We start from the raw sequence: 16,933 nt of genomic DNA on the forward strand, positions 1-16,933 counted from the left end.
TCAAAGGTTTTTATTGCCAAATAGTTCAATCTACCATGGGACATGATAGAAAATGAAGGCTTTGGTCGCTGAATCCATTTGCAAATTGTATTTTTCATGAGTAATGGCTTCTTTCTTTCTCAGTGGCCTTCCAGGCCATTTTGGGACAGAACTTGTTTCACTGTGAGTAATAACACTCATAGTAGCTTTAACCAGCACCTTCATGAGGGTTTATTCATTTTTTTAAAGCCATAGTAAGCTTAGTGTTCATGAACTTCTGAGTTTGAGGAAAGTAATAAAAATATTAAAGAATCTCTATATTTTTTTGGTATTTAGAAACCAGAAGCTAATTTAGTATATCCCAACGGAACAATGAGAAAAATTGTTGTGGCTTTTTTCTTTTTTTCTTTTGCAGTGTCTGTGAACATCTGGTTTCATCTGTTATTGTTATTGAGGAGTCTGTTGAACATTTGTATCCAACACCCTTTAAACTGATAACCAGCACAGCTCATTGCATTTCTAAATAATCTGAGTAGGAAAAACCTGTGAAAGTTTACCTCTATAAATATTCTGCGAAGATTTCAGAGATCGTTCAGTTGACTGGATAAGATGAGGTTGCCACTAATGTGAGACGGATGGGATCAATGTAAATACATTTGTTCTGGATTATTCTTTATCTTCAGCAGAGGGGGGGAAAAAAAGTGATAGTTCTGCTTGTTGCTCCTGTTTTTTTGTGAATAATGCAATTAAAGCAACATTCTTAAGTCTCCATTTTTTTTTATTTTCATTTGAGGAGTTCAGCACATTATGGCGTTTGTTCAATGAAAAACAGGTGCATGTGGACCTTTATCGAAATAATGTTTTTAGCAGCACAGAAAGAATAGTGTTCAAAAACAATGTTACCTATCAGGACACTTGATGTGTTTGAATCCCCTTTCTTAACATCACCACACAGTCAAATTAGATAGGACGCCCTGCACGTTACGTTAAGCCGAAATAAGATGGGACTCTTTCAAAGTACTGCTCTACAATAAGCATATGAATAATGTTATAAAACAATAGTCACATTAAGGTTTTTTTTAGTCATCTTCTAGTGTATTTTCCATGGAAAAACCACAGTATAGCTGCCTTTTGGTATGAAATGAAGAAAAATACCATATATCTAGCAATGTCAGGGATGCACTTTGAAATAATACAACCTGTTTGCAAGTGTCAAGACGCAAAAGGGAAAGAAAAAATAATAATCCAAACACACTACAAGCATATTCATCTTTTGGAAATGCAAAATGGCACAGAAATATTGAAACCTTCTCACAGAGAAGACATTAGCATACATTTTCATACTTTAAATAAATTAACACGCTGTTCACATTTTAACATTGATGCTATACAGTCATTGCCTGTCATTCATGATGGCCAAGCAGTGGTTTGAAAGTCTTCAAAGTGCAACAGAAGAGCTCCTCTATGATGTCTGTGGGTTTGTACGTTACAACTGCGGTGATTTGAATAAACTGCGGGGAATCAATACTGAGGAGTAATATATTGATAATACACCGAGGTCATGACGATGGTTATATGCATTTTTCCTGCGTGTTTGCAGTACTGTCTGTGAGGGTCACCTGCAGAACCGTGTCCTTAGGACAGATTGGAAGGTTAGCCGTACATGCCTCGTTGTCCTCTAGCCCCCTCTGAGGCTGCGGCTCCTCCTGTGCACACTGCAATGTCTGTGCAGCCGCCGGACAGGAGCCGTCCTCGGACGCGGCCTTAAATAAAGCCAGCCCCAGCGTGTTCCCGTCACTCGGGTACAGGACGGTCCGTAGGGTACTGACTCTTTCTGCCGGCTCACGGGTTATCAATGAAGGGGAGTCCCTCGAGATGATGGAGGAGGAAAGGGCGCCATCCGCACAACGAAAGCGTCCTCCTCCCCGCCGTCCCCGGCCGCCCATTTTGCAGAACAGACACTTGATCTTCTCCAGGACTTTGAGAACCACCGTCTTTTTCAGGAGAATGTAGAACCACGGGTCTAGGATGGGGTTCACGGAGGCCATGCGGATGGCTATGAGGTCCTTGTTCAACCCAGAAGTCTGCGATGTTGGGTTTGAGAACAACTGGTTTTCGAAGATCCTCAACTGATGACAGAAAACAGAAATAAATTAGTTTTAAACAGCAGCATTCCAAACTACAGGGGGGTGTCATATTCCCCGACACATCTTTGAACTTTTTAGATTAGATTTTGTATGCTGGAAAGTGTGGAATTAAAAACAAAGAGCATGTTTTTTTTGTTGTTGTTGTTGTTTATTTGTTTTGGTTTTTGCAAACTAAATCTGAAAAATGTACTCGGGATTTGCTCATGACAGCAGTGACTGAATGCCCTGTGTAGAGGTGGTCTCAAACTCCAGACCTCAAGGGCTGTGTCCTTCAACTTTTAGATGTCTCTCTGACTCAGCAGACCTGGCTCCCATAAGTAGCTCATTAGCAGAGCTCTGTAGAGCTTGACTGCATGCTGGTGAGCCAGTTTTACCATTTAATTCAAGCCACATCTAAAAGGTGACTTCAGCTTAAGACCACTGCTGCACCTTTCGCTTCACTTCCAGCTGCGAGTCCTTCGGGGTAAGACGAGAGATATACAGACAAACTCATGCTCGTTCTTTTTCGCACAACAGTTCAAATTCAGTTAATCTGATGGAGAGCATCTGCAAACATCAACGTTTAACTATTACCTTTGCACCTCAACTGAATCTGGCCTGGACTTTGACTTAAATAGATCTGGTTGTATTCAAAATGCCTTGCTTGATTTCCACAAAACAGCACCGCTGTTGGGCCAACCTTCAGGTGACAAGTTCTGTTAGGTTGGAGATCCTGGTCCATTGACTTGGGGACATAAAAACATGAATACTTGTGACAAGCACATGTTACAATAGTGTGACGTAAAGTTAGGCTTTTGGGCTTAAACCTGCCTGCCCAGTCAGAGTTCAGCTAGTGGTAAAAACACACCAAACTGCACCAACCCATACAACACACACACCTGTCCTACCTCACATAAATTCCCAATAAAAGACTCAAAAAGTTTGTTGACACAATGTGAAAAGTTCTCAGGAGTGTAAATCCTTTTATTGTAAAGCATTGCACATTAATGTCATGGAATGAGCAAATTCTTAATGACTCCTTACTGATGGCAAATTCAGTGCGACCACAGTGGGGTCTAAATGGAAATGGGTCAACAATGACAGTTTTCACTGTCATCAAAAATGAGCCTTTTGCTCGTGAGTCTAACCAACACTCATTTCTTAAAGCCAGGGGCACAAACCTCTCAGTTTTTAACATAACAGTCTTCTTCCCCCACCTCGTTGTTCTGTGAAACTATTTTTAAATGTGTTCACCTATGAACACATTTAAACTCTGTTCTGGCCTCGTAAGGTTAATAACCTAATTAACGGTTCCATTACACCTTGTGGTTCTAGTGTGAAAGATGGGGGACGAGACAGTTCTGTTGCTCCATTTACCCAAACAAAAAGGAATGTTGTAAATATTGAATGTGTTTGATGACAGGTTTTATGGCCCTACGTCAAAACTTTGATCTCAATATGAGAGCTAAAGAGATGGATATAAAGGCAGGCAGATTGAGAAGTAAACTTCATATGCAATCCTTTTTTTATCCACAGAGTAAAGGTTTCATTAATCACAAAATGTGTCTTAACGAGGCTGTAATGAGAATAGTAAATCACTTTCAGAATTTCTTTGCAACATAGGAAATTTCACCTCAGATTTTACATGTTTAACCCTTTTGAGACTCCCTTGGCTCATTTATGTCCTTTTAGCCACTTTTTAAGTTTTAATAGTGAATATTTTTAGCCTGTGTTACCTTATTGCTAATTGGATAGAGATGTTTAAACTTTTTTTAAACCCTCAGCACAATCAAACCATATAATTTAGATATAATTTAGTTTAGCCATCACATTGTTAGACACTGTTTTACTCTTAAGTTTCACAATTAATCATGCAGTTGCATCAGAGCTAATGCAGGAGGCCTAAAGAGAGTTCCTTTGTTTTATTGTCTTGCATTGCTGCAAAGAAGTTGAATCTATTGTTGGAAACAATAGCTCTAAATAAACAATCCACACAAATAACTCATTCTGCACTTTATCATTTTTAGTTTGTTTCTTAAAAAAATAGAGGATGCTGTAATTACAAAAAAGTATTTTTAAGTAAATAATAGTAAATGCATGACAAATTTAAGGTTTTGATTAGGACTGAAGAGGCTAAAATGCTTAAAAATAAATAAGTAAATAAATAAATACATGCTGAAAAATAATTTAGTTTTTTTCAGATAACTTTTTCTGCAGAGATTTGTTTTGTGTGTGTGTTTTCAGCTTGTTTAGGTGCAGGTTTATGCAGCAATATATTTTCACATTTGCACAATACTATTCTCTGACATTGTGTACAGATGCAAAGAGGCAGTAATAATGACAAGTACCTTTTTTTTAAAGTATTCTATTCCTTCTGCCCCCTCTGCAGTGCAGCCCTGGGCGTTTGGTCATATGCTCACATCAACAGCCGCCACACGCTGCAGCAAAATGCCAGCTTTAGTGGGGATCCTGTGCTTCAGAGAGCTATCGACTCGTTTGACTTACGCCCCCATTTTAATAGACATGCGGCCAGAAAACTAACAGAAACTGTATCAAAGCTCGGTTTACCAACTGAGCTGAAAGAGCGCGCGCGTAACCACACGCGCTTCAGAGACATGCCTCATTTGCCCACAAAGATCTCAACTAAGAACACAAAGTTCTGGGAGTCCGCGGTTGTCATATACATTTCAGTTCCTGTTTACTTTTAATGCCAATAAAACTGTATTTTGTTCTACAATGTTTGTTTTTTTTACATTGTAGAACCTGTGACACAATGGCGCGCGCGCACACAGACCCAAAGCAGCTCAGTTTGGGCTATGATCACCCCCCCCGCCACCCCCTCAATACTTACAACTAAAGGTATCGAGCAGATGAGGACCACAGCGGAGGTTCCGATGAGCACAACCACCATCTGGATCTCCACTCCGGCTAAGCGCCTGAAGTTCCGCCGGCGTCGCAGCTCCGCGATGCGCCGCGGGTCAGTGCCCAGCGAGGTGCGGCGGATGAAGCGCCTGTGCATCAGGATCAGCGCCCCGCACACCATTACGTTGCAGAAGACGGTGGCCACCACAATCACCGAGTTCACTCCCGCGTAGATCAGGTTGAAAGTTCTCACCGTGGTCTTGTTGCTTTGCCAGTCGATGAAGCACCACGACTTCGGCTCCTGGACCTTCACCTCCCCGATCCCGGCGACGGGCAGCGCGCAGAACACGAGGCACGACACGTACACCGCAAAGAGCGTCAGCGCGGCTAGTCTCTGGTTGACGAACTCGTTGTAAAAGTAGGCATGATTTATTGCGAGGAACCGTTCCACGGACATGGTGAACACGATGCTGAGTTGCACCAAGAAGAAGTAGAGCAGGATGAAGCCCGAGTACTGGCACAACTTTCCCTCCAGCGAGTTGTTGTTCACGTAGATGAAGAGGGTGACAGGGCTGGCCAGCAGGGTGCCCAGGAGATCTGTCACCGCCAGCCCGCACACCAGAGTATAGAAGGTTGTTTCCTTCTGCTCCTTCCGCGACAGGCGCAGGACTACGATGGCGATGACATTTCCGACCACCCCGATTACAAACATGATTGCCGGGATGGTGAGCGAACGAGAAGGCGCCTGTTCCGCCGTGGCGTCCATTCCTGCGAGCGACTCGTTCACGGCAGACATTCTCTTCTCGGTTCCAAAGGCCAGACACTTTCCATCAACGCGCCTTCTTCATTGCCGAATAACGAATCCATTGTGTCCACCGACCGTTCACTTTTACGCACGGCATCATACCTCCATATTTTTTTTTTGTAACCACGGAAGAACAAAAAATCGAGAGAGAGAGAGAGAGAGAGGCGTATCGACTTTGGTCTAAAGTCTGGAGGCTTGCACCTTCACGTCCTCATCACACCCACAAACCTGACAGGGAAGTTTGAGTTTGAACGGCAGCTCCTCCTATACGGATCTGGGTTGTTGTCGGTGTGTGCGTCCAGGGCGCACAGGCGAGGAGGCGCAGTCTGAGTTCCAGCTCGCAGTTTCAGATCCTCTGTATGCTGCATTTACGACCATCATCACTTTTCAGTTGACAACGGCCAAGCGGTCTGGACAGTAGTGGCTTAAAGCAGAACAACATGCATTTGAAAAAAAAAAAAAATAAATAAACAAACAAAATCAGAGGTGGGAAGGAGCTATAAAGTGTTTCTCCATTCCTGCATAGTTTCCGAGGTTGAAACATTACAACAAGACCGCGCTTTGTTGAAAATAACATGTAATTTATTTTACGGTTGACCTCCCCTTCACTGTCGACATAAACTGTTAGAACTAAAAGTAGCATATGATCATCATTTAATAGTGTATATTACATCTTACATCCTGTCGAAATTGTCAGTGTAAGAGCTATGGAAAAAGTAATAGAGAAAATTGCAAACAATTGTGAAATTGTACTTTCTCAATAAATAAATAAATAAAAGAATAGAAACAATTTACAATTTGATAGATTTTAAAAAAAAATAACTGATCTAAATTAAATAGCCATATAAACCATTCTATTTTATTTTGACTTAAACTTTAGACACAAACGGTAAAACTTTCCAAATTAAATTTAGTTGGAAGTGCAAAATATCACATGCGGATTTGAAAATTTCTTAATACAGAATTATGTTAGTATAGCACTCACTGGTCACTTTATTAGGTACACCAATTCAGTCGTTTTGCACAGAAAGAGCATCAGCCAGTGGCTGTGGGTAGCCCCTGCTCTGCATGTTTTAGATGTACCTCTACTCCAGAGCAGCTGATTCAAATGACTGCCTGACCATCAAGTGCTGCAGAAGCCTGTTAATCACTCACATATTCAACCCAGGTGTGTGGCAGAAGGGAAACACCTAAAAACATGTAGGGCAGGGGGGCGTGAGGACCGGAATTGAGAAACACTGTGCTAAGACAACATGACAACCAGAGCTAAAATGTGCCACTCACTGGCAACAGCAGCATTAGCGTTGGATACAAGCTTGAATTCTTCCACACATGCAAAATAGGCTTTAACCACAAGCCTCACAACAATTACTGATCTTTACTATGTCATTGCTTTATACTGTTCCCCATATAAACAAGTGAGGCATATCATGGTCACTTATGACCATGATGTGATTTCCTACCTGGCATCCAAAATGCTAGGTAGGAAATGTTACCAAAATAAAATATTTAACTCTGTTGCAATTTGACAATTATTGAAAATTAGATTTAAAAACTAATGTGCTTGTTTAAAAGACAACTAATTTTAATTGCATATAAAATAACAATCTACAAAATTCCTTTTTTTCCAGTGCATGTCCCAGTGAATCCTTGCCTTTTGTCTCCCTATACAGTTCTGCTCGATTCTCATTGCTCTTCAGTGCTTTGTCTTGATTTTGTCCCATTGAGCTCGATTTCTTAGGAAAATTTTCATCCATGCCAGTCAACAAACAGAAGGAGTTATTAGCAATGTTGTTGATTTTCTGCATTGTTTTATAATTTCAGTCTGCCTATGGTTGTAGTTTGGCACTGGCTGCGGGGGAAGTGAACGAAGCCATTTGAGTCCATGTTCTCCATGCTTCCAAATATTGAGCAATTGAAGTCAGAACATGTGGAATGTTTAAGACAATTTACTGCTGGCAAAGATGCCGTGGCCCGACTCATTAGCAGCCATCTCATTTGGTCATCTAGCGACTTTTGGGAGAGCAAAAAGTGACTTTCCTGGCTGACGAGTTGGCAACAGTGTGAACAAACCAAAGCGTAGAACTGGGGGGTGTTCTGTCCCTGCAGGCCGAGCAGAGACTGTGTTTCAACCTTCCTCAGCAGCTTCTGGTCATCAATGCCTTTATTCTGTGCACGTCCATCACCGTGTGGTTTCATCCACAAAACAGGACAGGTTTTGACCGCAACGAGCAATAAGGCCTCCAGAGACGATGGTCGGGGCCGACCTTCCTGGTTGCACAGGTCATTTTGGCACTCAGGGTTAGTTACAAGGAATAGATCATAAAAGAGATGACAGGTTCCTATTTCATCAGAGGGCCTGCTATTCTTGCATTACATAACCTACTTGCACTGGAGAGATTTCCCAAGCATGAAGCTTGAGCATTTGTAACATCTTTCTAAGTAAATAAACCCCCCTCTCCTCCGAAATGCGTCAAATCAGCAGAAAAGGCAGCTGATAAGATTCAGTATCACTCATTGATTGGAGAAGTGTGTGTGTGCAGTCAGGTTCCCAGGAGAACAAGCTTACTTTTATAAAATCACAGTTGGTGTCTGTATTCATTTATTTATTTTTACTCTCAAGTAAATAATCCAAAAGCAACTTAATAATAAATGTTTTGGTTGAAAAGTTTCTTTTGTTAAAAGTAGATTGCTACTTTTAATGGTGATGGTGGAAAGTCTTAATTGTGGGAAAAACCACACTTTGTTTTATACTAAATGCAAAATGCTATATTTGGAGAAAAAATAAAAGTACACCCCATCGCCATGGTGACATGGTATATTCCCCTACAAGTTGGACAGTAACCCTGAACGTACAGCCAAAATGGCAATAGAATGGTGCAGATTAAAACTTATTCATGTGGCCTAGTCAAAGTCCAGACCTAAATCTAATCGAGAGACACAATCAGTGAATGCAACTATGCAAAACTGTTGATGCAAATCACAAATTCTGTTTCATAAGACACATCTATGTTGTGCAAAAGTATTTAAGCCTTGTAACAAAATACAAAACACAAAATGTTTCTGTGTTTGTGTCGAAGTAAGACAAATGTAAAACCAATGTTTTAATCTGTGCAGTCTACTGTAAAGGTATTTTTGCCTTGTAAATTGTGAAGTTGAAGTCAGACGAAAACAATCCGATAGGATTTTTGAAATTGTAGATTTTTTTTTTTCAGTCTTTCAAAAATCCAGTCTGTCCCCTGTGTCACAAGGCACAAGTGTCTGCGTCTTGTAACAAGGCACAAATACTTGTGCGCCAAAAATACCTCCGTAGTTTGTCACGTGATATTCTGCAATACATCCCCTTCTGGCAAACAATTGTAAACACACACACACGGCCACGCACGCACACACATGCACACACACCTTAACGGTCAAATGGTCTGACATGCATGTTTTTAAGGAAGTTGGAGCACCTAGTGAGAAGCCACTCATGCAGGCAGAGAACATTCATACTTTGTATAGAAACACAAAAACTGCACCGCCATGCATTTTCAAACGTTCACCATTTCATTGCAACATCTCCTCCTCTACACATGAATTGGTGCTTTATTGTTCATTAAGCGTTCTGTCACAATACTCACCCCTGGTGTAACCATTTACAGAAAATCATTGGCTACTGATACGTTGAAGGAGTCTGTTGCTACATATTTGTGCTTGCCAAAAAAATGCGAAGTTTGCTCTCAGGTTCTGGACCTACTCTTTCCTATAAATAACTGCAATGTGATCTCTCTCTGATCAGATTATCCACTCTGTGACTACGGATGAGTTTAAGCTCAGGGGAGCAGAGCAGCATGTAGAATGGCAGGCTGATGGGTTGATGATTGATATTTTATTCAAATATAAATAGAATTAGAATCTAAATTGATCAGGACAAAACAGACCAGTCCCAAACCATGATGCCACCACCACACTCCATACGTTTTTTCAAACTAAAAAAAAAAAAAAAACCGTATTGAAGCATCAGCCATACTTATTTAAAAATGTGTGCCACTGCAACTTTTTAGCAAATGTGTCATAGATGATTCATTTTTGGAGAGCAGCAGCTGCTACATATTGAACTCCCACTCCTAGGAAAACGAGCAGTGTAATTTATTAAAATAAAAAAATTCATTTCTGCAAAAGCTCTCTTTATTGTTAAATCTTGAGTGTTGACATTTTTCACAGCTATAAGGATTTAGTTTGATTTCTTCGGGCTGTTCCACTCAGAGTAGCTCGGAGGTGATTCACCTGGTGTGTGTTTTCGTTTTTGGTTCCTGAAGACGTTTCACCTCTCGTCGGTCAGGCTTCCTCAGTTTTAGCTGTCTGGTGGGAAATTCCAGGCATTCGCACCACAAAGCAGGGTCATTGCTCCGCTTGAGAGTCATGAGGTCATATATGTGTCACGAACCCCATGATATAAGAATGACCCCAGTTTGATCTGGAACTTCCCACCTATCACATCAACATTAGACAGTTTTGTCAGCACGTCTAATCAAGATAATCTCAATCTATTAGAGTTTCTGTGGATGCCGATTAAAAATGTGCTGCTAGATTCTGATAGATTTCTGTTCTTCCAAAGAGACAAGCTTGCTGCCCTCTGGCCGATAACAGACTAAAATGAATCTCCAATCAAAAGCAGAAGATCTTCAGTCTTAACATTTTCCATCAGTGAAGTACGACCAGCTGACCAAAACGGAACTTTCCACGGCATTTCAATATTGCATGATCATCCGGTGATGGAAATTGGCAGCATGGCCGTTAACGTCGCAAACATCGTTAAAGAAAATGTGAGAAATATTCTATTATTTCTGTTCTTTTTTTTTTTCAAGCATGATAAACAAAAACAAGTGGAGTTAAAATGCGTCACAAGAACCTTTATCCTCCTGGTAAGAAGTCTTTTCACCCGCTACTTGCATCCTGTGAAGTTTCCAGTTGAGTCACCTCAAGACCACAAAGTTGCTGAAAAACATTTTGATGATAGTTATCACAAACAGCTTCGTGAGAGTTTATCACAAGCAACGATCTTTAAATAAACTTATTTTATTTGACGGAGCACACATGCATATCTTGCAAAAACATGACATAGCGTCAATGACTGTTTCATGCTGAGCTCCATTCTGTTTTCCACAGAAACAGCAGCTAACACCTTCTGTACATGTCTGAGAAACTGAGAGGAAGTCAGGAGGATAACGGCTGATTCAAGCCGCATTGAAAGACCAAGAATGACTCTGCTGCACTAACGTACTGTAGACGTGATGCCCCGGGATAGGATGTTACTGTACGTACACAACAACAAAGCTGGGGTTTTGGTTTGTGATGCGCATCTTGTGCTTTGGTAAAAATACATGCAGAACAAACCCAGAGGTGTAGCTTCCTCTGACCTCTGGGTGAGGTTTTGTGGCACACAAGAAAGGAGTGAAAGCTCCCATTTATAAAACCAAAGATGGCTTGGGGTTCTCAACAGTGCATCTTCTGTTACCAGAATAATAATAATAATGATAATAATAATAATAATAAAAAACATGTTGACCTTAAATAAACATAACATTAAATATATTAGTGCAGTTGGTATTGCTGTTGCCTTGCAGCAATCAGGTCCTATGTTCAAATCTATGGCTTCTCTCTGAGTACTCCAGCTTCCTCCAACAGACCAAAACATGATTGCTTGACTTTTCATGTTGTATGATCCTACCATCAAGATTGAATCAAAACTCACTGGGCCGCTTTTTCCACTTTATTGTCAGGTTTTTAATGAGCTTGCTTCAATTGTCTCAGTTTCCTGCTTCTAGTTGTCAGGGGTGGCCCATGATGTGGTCTTCTGCTGCTGCAGGCCGTCTCCTTCAGGGCCAAATGTGTGAGAATTTGCATTCAGAGATAGTTTTTCTGAAAAGTGGTTATTTGAGCTGCGTACGCTTCTCTGTCACCGCACAATCTGCCCTATTCTCTGAAATCAATAAGATTGTGTCCTGACTGGAGCTGCTCACTGAAGCCAGAGTTATCGCTGTGCATGAAAGTCTGTTGTTCAGCAATTTCTGAAATTCGCAGACCAGCCCGTCTGGCAAAAATTACCATGGCTATCATATTAGGCTGAGGTGTCTAACGTGACGTCACACATATCCCGTTTCAACCACATTCTGATGCTTTGGTTTTCATCAAGACGTCTTTAACGCAATTAGAAGCGTACATGCTTTGAGTTGTTGCCCTGTGATCGGCCGACATGCTTTCTGTTTAAACGGGTGTACTAAATGAAGTGGCTTGTGAGACTTGATGTTAATGCAACTTCTTTTCAATTTTTTTTCTTTTTTTTAATAACAGTACTGCCAGCTTTACACATCCTTAAGCCATTCCTCATAAAAACATAACCAAGTTAGATGTTTACACTGGCAGGGGAAGTTAGGAATATCGTAAGCAAATGAACTCCTTTCACCAAAAGGCTTCCCTGTATTATTGATGAGAGTTTTTGTCCTTCACTTCTCTCTCTCTCTCTCTCTCTTTGGTTTGTTTGTACTGGCATCATAGAAAGCAGAAGTGATGCTGAACCGTGTCGTTAGAGAGCGGTTTTACTCAACATGTTTCCTCCAGGATAGATGGGACATTTCAAACAGAATCTAACTGTGCCTCTGTGGCTCATTCATGATCCCTCATTGGACCTTTTTTAAAGGGGTAATTCAGCCTGAACAGGTCAGACTGTTCACTGGGTAAAGTGTGGAGATGCAGCAGCTGAAGCCAGACAACATCGATCGTCACATTTGGGCCAAATCTATACGAGAAACTAGTAGGAACTTTTAGAAATATTCATTCCCCTTTGACCTTTTCACTTCTTTTGTAACTATTAAAACCATAAACTTTAAGGTATCATGGGTAGTGTATTATTCTGCAGTAGAAGGAGAGTCATAAATGGAGGATCTAGAAAGACCTTTTCACCACATTTCTAGCCACAAGTCTTCTGCCAGATTTAGGAATAAAGTTTTTATCGTCCTTTTAATTGCAAAGTGGCGTAAGCTCAGTGAACTCCTATTTTAAAGTCATGCAAAACAATTTTTCTCAATAGATACTGACTGAACCGAATTCACGTAAGTCCAATCCAGCCCCATCATGTCTGTGTATATTTAAGGTCACTGTGCTTCTGGACGGTGAATCTCTCTGCCTCTCTCAAATCTTTTTATTGTCCTGTTTATAGCTCCATCCATATTGCCACCGACTTCCCATTCAATGCTGATTAAAAACTTACCCACACTATAATGCTTTTATAACCATTTATCACCTGCTGGGTATTTTCTTTTCTTTTGCCAAACATGCAGCTTTTTGCATGGAGGCCAAAAAGTTAAATTTCTCTCACCAGCAGAGGACTTTCTGCTGGTGAGAGAGTTGTGGCAACATCTAAATGTCCATTCTTGTGGTTTTCTTTGTGCAACTCTTCCATAAATTTGCAAATTAGTTTCCCTGTCAAAAGGTTCTCCTACTGGAGTAGCTCATTTCTGCAGTTCCTATATAGAAAGTCAATAATAGGACAATAAAGTCACAGGGTTATTTCTACTTTGTTCTCATAATTTTGTGTTTTTTTTAATGATTTCTTATTAGTTTGACACTAGTACTCTGTCGTGACGTATAAAGCCATTTGATTCCAGCGGATTTTATTTATCAGAGTATTTAGACATGCAAATACACGTCATGCTTGATTGCTTTGGCAAGAGACTGTGCATGTATCAAATTACACGGGCTGTGCGAAAGAAGCCACGCAGGAGAACTGGAACTTTAAAACTCAGCAGCTAACAATCACTACACACACTGAGCGAGGTGGCGCATTTGTGCTGTGCAAAAACCAGCAAACGTGCCGCAGCCTTTATCGCTGCGGCCAAAGTTTCAGCATGTTCTGTACACCCACAGCCACTCTGCCACAGCCACGAGTCGGGTCTGCTGTCAGTGACTGGCAGCACAGCAGTTGTTACTGGAACAACCGGGGAACCTGCTCCTCGGGTTATCTTTCTGGCCACGTGCCAGAGGCGAGCGGTCTGATTCTTGCCGATTAGTAGTAGATGACTGTTTACAAGTACATGGTGTACGCGGCAACAAAGAAGGAGATGGGGTTTAAATAAACGTGTTCGATCTTTGTGGTTAATTGCTTTTTTTTTTTTCTTCTTCTTCTTTTTTTTTATTATCCAGTTTGCTGTGATTGGTCAGAAACTTTGAAAGATTTTTTTGGAGGTACTGATATGAAAAATTTGCTTTGCTGACACATTTGGCATAATTTTGCTTCAATTACTCTATAGAAAATTATTGTCAGTGCATTTATTTTAAAATGCAACATCATATGCAGGACGAATCTGGTAAGAAGGTACAAAGCAAGTCGAAATGTAACTCAGGCAGCCGATGTTATTTCCTGTTTCCAACCACCGAAACATTGTGACTCACCCTGCTCCTGCTTATTCTCATTGTTGTCGTCATTAACATGAAACATGTTCAGCTTAGTATGTGCCAAATATCACACTTTCCCACCACACATAAGGCTAACCTGACGTGCAAACTTACCACATGTTGCAGCATTAAAAGCTAGCACCCACCATCACCCTACACATAGACACGGCGCACGAAACATTATGGTCACCACTGTGAGCTGCTGAATACTGATGGAGGTAAATAGAGTGAATTTCATGCAAGTGTCAGAATATTAAAAGCGGAGTAGGAGAGGAATGGTGACCCTAAACACAAAGTCACAGCTGCAGTTGGTTGGTTTAGATCAAAGCACAGTCATGTGTTGGAGTGGCCCAGTCAAAGTAGAAGACAAAATGAAGTTGCAGTCTGTTTCAAGCCTTGAAATTTTCCTATTCACTGTTTTTTTTTTTGTTTGTTTGTTTGTTTTTTCACCGCAGAGTCTGGCTGGTTTAGAGAACATTCAGTTCAAGACTGATTTAAAAAAAAATTCTCAAAATGTTTAAAATTCCATCAACTTTCTGTTGTATACTCGCTTGTGTTGATCGATCACATACATGTCTAGGAATAAAAATCTTTCGCAATGTGCCGTGGATACTGGATTATGCTGATAACGTCTTAAACGCTGGGCATTTGGGAAAAATCAAAAACAGGAATGCATCAAATTATTTTCTCGAATGCATTTTCCCGTAAAGACTTTTTTCCCCCCTGATATCAAAACTGTTCATAGTTTTAGGGTCACCAGTCTTGGTGGTAATCTCAAAAAAACACTCGGAGAGAACAGCTTCATCCGCCCTGGAGGCAGGAAGGAGGAGGAATCCGGTCATTAGGGTTGTGTGTTCTGACTCTTGAGGCAGATTGATGCAACACAAAATTACATTGTTTACCCAAAGCAGCACCTGTGAGGTCAGAAGGCGGATTAAACGAACCAATTAGCCGCGTGAAAGCCGAATGACTTTTGAGCAGGGCAAAGGAGAAGCGGTGCATCATAGGTCAGTTAGATTTCCATGTAGTCGTGTGTGAATCTGCTTAATCTGTTTTCCTGTAGAAGACAAACTGACTTTCGGATGAGAGAGGAAAATAAAAATCTTCAAACATGAGCCCAGGAGAGGGAAAATGGCACATGACTCACCTTTCTGGTCATTTTCCTGGAACGAGACGGATACTCAGTGTGATGCTGCTAATGCATCCCGATTGTTTGCCTTTTGCTCATTGTGTGGGTGAAACCGGAGCCGCACAAGTGAGATGACTGTTAGAAGGCAGCATCGTTCAATTCATTTCAAAATGAATTCAGTTTAATTAATTTTCCATCCTGTTCAGTCCCTTACAAAATTCCTCACACCCTTCAACTTTTGCTGTCATGTTTTGACACATCACAACCATAAAACTCCATGTATTTGGAGTGAAATAGAAATATACTTTATTGTCCCACAGTGGGGAAATTCAGGACTCTTTAGTGGGACTTTAGACATACACCAAAGTAAATATTGCGCATAATTGAGAGCAGGAAGAAAATGTGATTTCTAAAGTTTGTGAATACAAAAGTGTGGCATGCTTTTTGTGCTGTAACACGTGGATCCTCTTTATTCTCTACCTTTAGTTTTAGGGTAATTGTGCATCTGTAAATTGAACTTCTTCCTCACGCTCAAGTCTTTCTTTGTTTGCACCAGGCTTTCTCTCAGAATGATCCTTTATCCAGCTCCATTCTTCTCTCCATCCACTCTGACCAGCTCCCCTTTCTCTGTGAAGAAAAGCACCTGCACTGCATAATGCTGTCAGCATCACGTTGTACCACTGGAACGCTGTGTTCACAGTCGCTTAGCAGAGCTCCTTGTTTTCACATAATGCTTTGCATCTAGGCCAAAAAAAATAAATTAGTGTACTTTCCCCTTTGACTTTGCAGTTAAACACCACATTTTGTTTATCACATAAAATCCCAGTGAAAAGAAAACATGAAAGTGTGCGGTTGCATCATGACCAAATCTGAAAGTAAAATGGCTATGAATACTTTTTGCGAGTCGCTGTATAACTACTTGGTGCTTGCAGGGCTACACAGCTAAAGACTGGAAGAAGTGCATAAAAAAAAATCAGCAAATTGCAGCTGCGTCCTTGGAGAATAATATTTGTTTTACATATCCCTGATGTCTTGTTTTTCGATTTCCCCAGCAAATAATTTGGTCTAAGACTGGAAATAAATTCATTTTAAAGACCTTGCTCTAGTTGACATTAAATGGTTTGCATGATTTGACGCTGACGGGTGCAGTCTGGCTCCTCTGCAGTCCTGCTGTCTGGTGATAAGTGGGAAGAAGTATTCAGTTTGTTGTTATTGTCATCACCTCGCAGTCAAGGAGATTTCAATCCCGGGGTCTGTCTGTGTGGAGTTTGCATCTCTTCTCTTGAGCTTCCTTCCACCACACAAAAACTTACATATTAGGTTAATTGGCCAGTCTAAATTGCCTGCATGTGTGCGTGTGTGTGTGTGTGTGTGTGTGTGTGTGTCTTTGATAAACCAGTGGCATGTGCTGGGTGTTGCTGGATGTTCAGAGATTGGTAAAACCAGAGGTGATTTCTTCACAAAGAGCTTAATTTTCATTTATACTACAATTTTTTCCAATGAAGGAATACAAAATAATAATTTACTGACATCTCCCCTTTATACTTTGGAATCCAAGGTCATGTTCAGAACAAGGAGCCCATTTAGCGCAGTTAA

General features: G+C 40.9%; 1 protein-coding gene across 1 annotated transcript; it reads right to left on the reverse strand.

Moving 5' to 3' along the window:
* Window positions 1–739: 739 nt before the first annotated feature.
* Window positions 740–6,867, reverse strand: ptger4b (prostaglandin E receptor 4 (subtype EP4) b). Its single transcript, XM_044144675.1, has 3 exons — window positions 6,758–6,867; window positions 4,957–6,196; window positions 740–2,108 (listed from the first exon to the last, which is right to left on the reverse strand). Exons 2-3 carry the CDS (start codon window positions 5,761–5,763, stop codon window positions 1,551–1,553), a joined length of 1,365 nt encoding a protein of 454 aa, XP_044000610.1. The 5' UTR covers window positions 5,764–6,196; window positions 6,758–6,867; the 3' UTR covers window positions 740–1,550.
* Window positions 6,868–16,933: the final 10,066 nt, after the last annotated feature.

Source organism: Gambusia affinis, linkage group LG17 (genome assembly GCF_019740435.1).
Source record: "Gambusia affinis linkage group LG17, SWU_Gaff_1.0, whole genome shotgun sequence".
Taxonomy (NCBI): Eukaryota; Metazoa; Chordata; class Actinopteri; order Cyprinodontiformes; family Poeciliidae; genus Gambusia; species Gambusia affinis.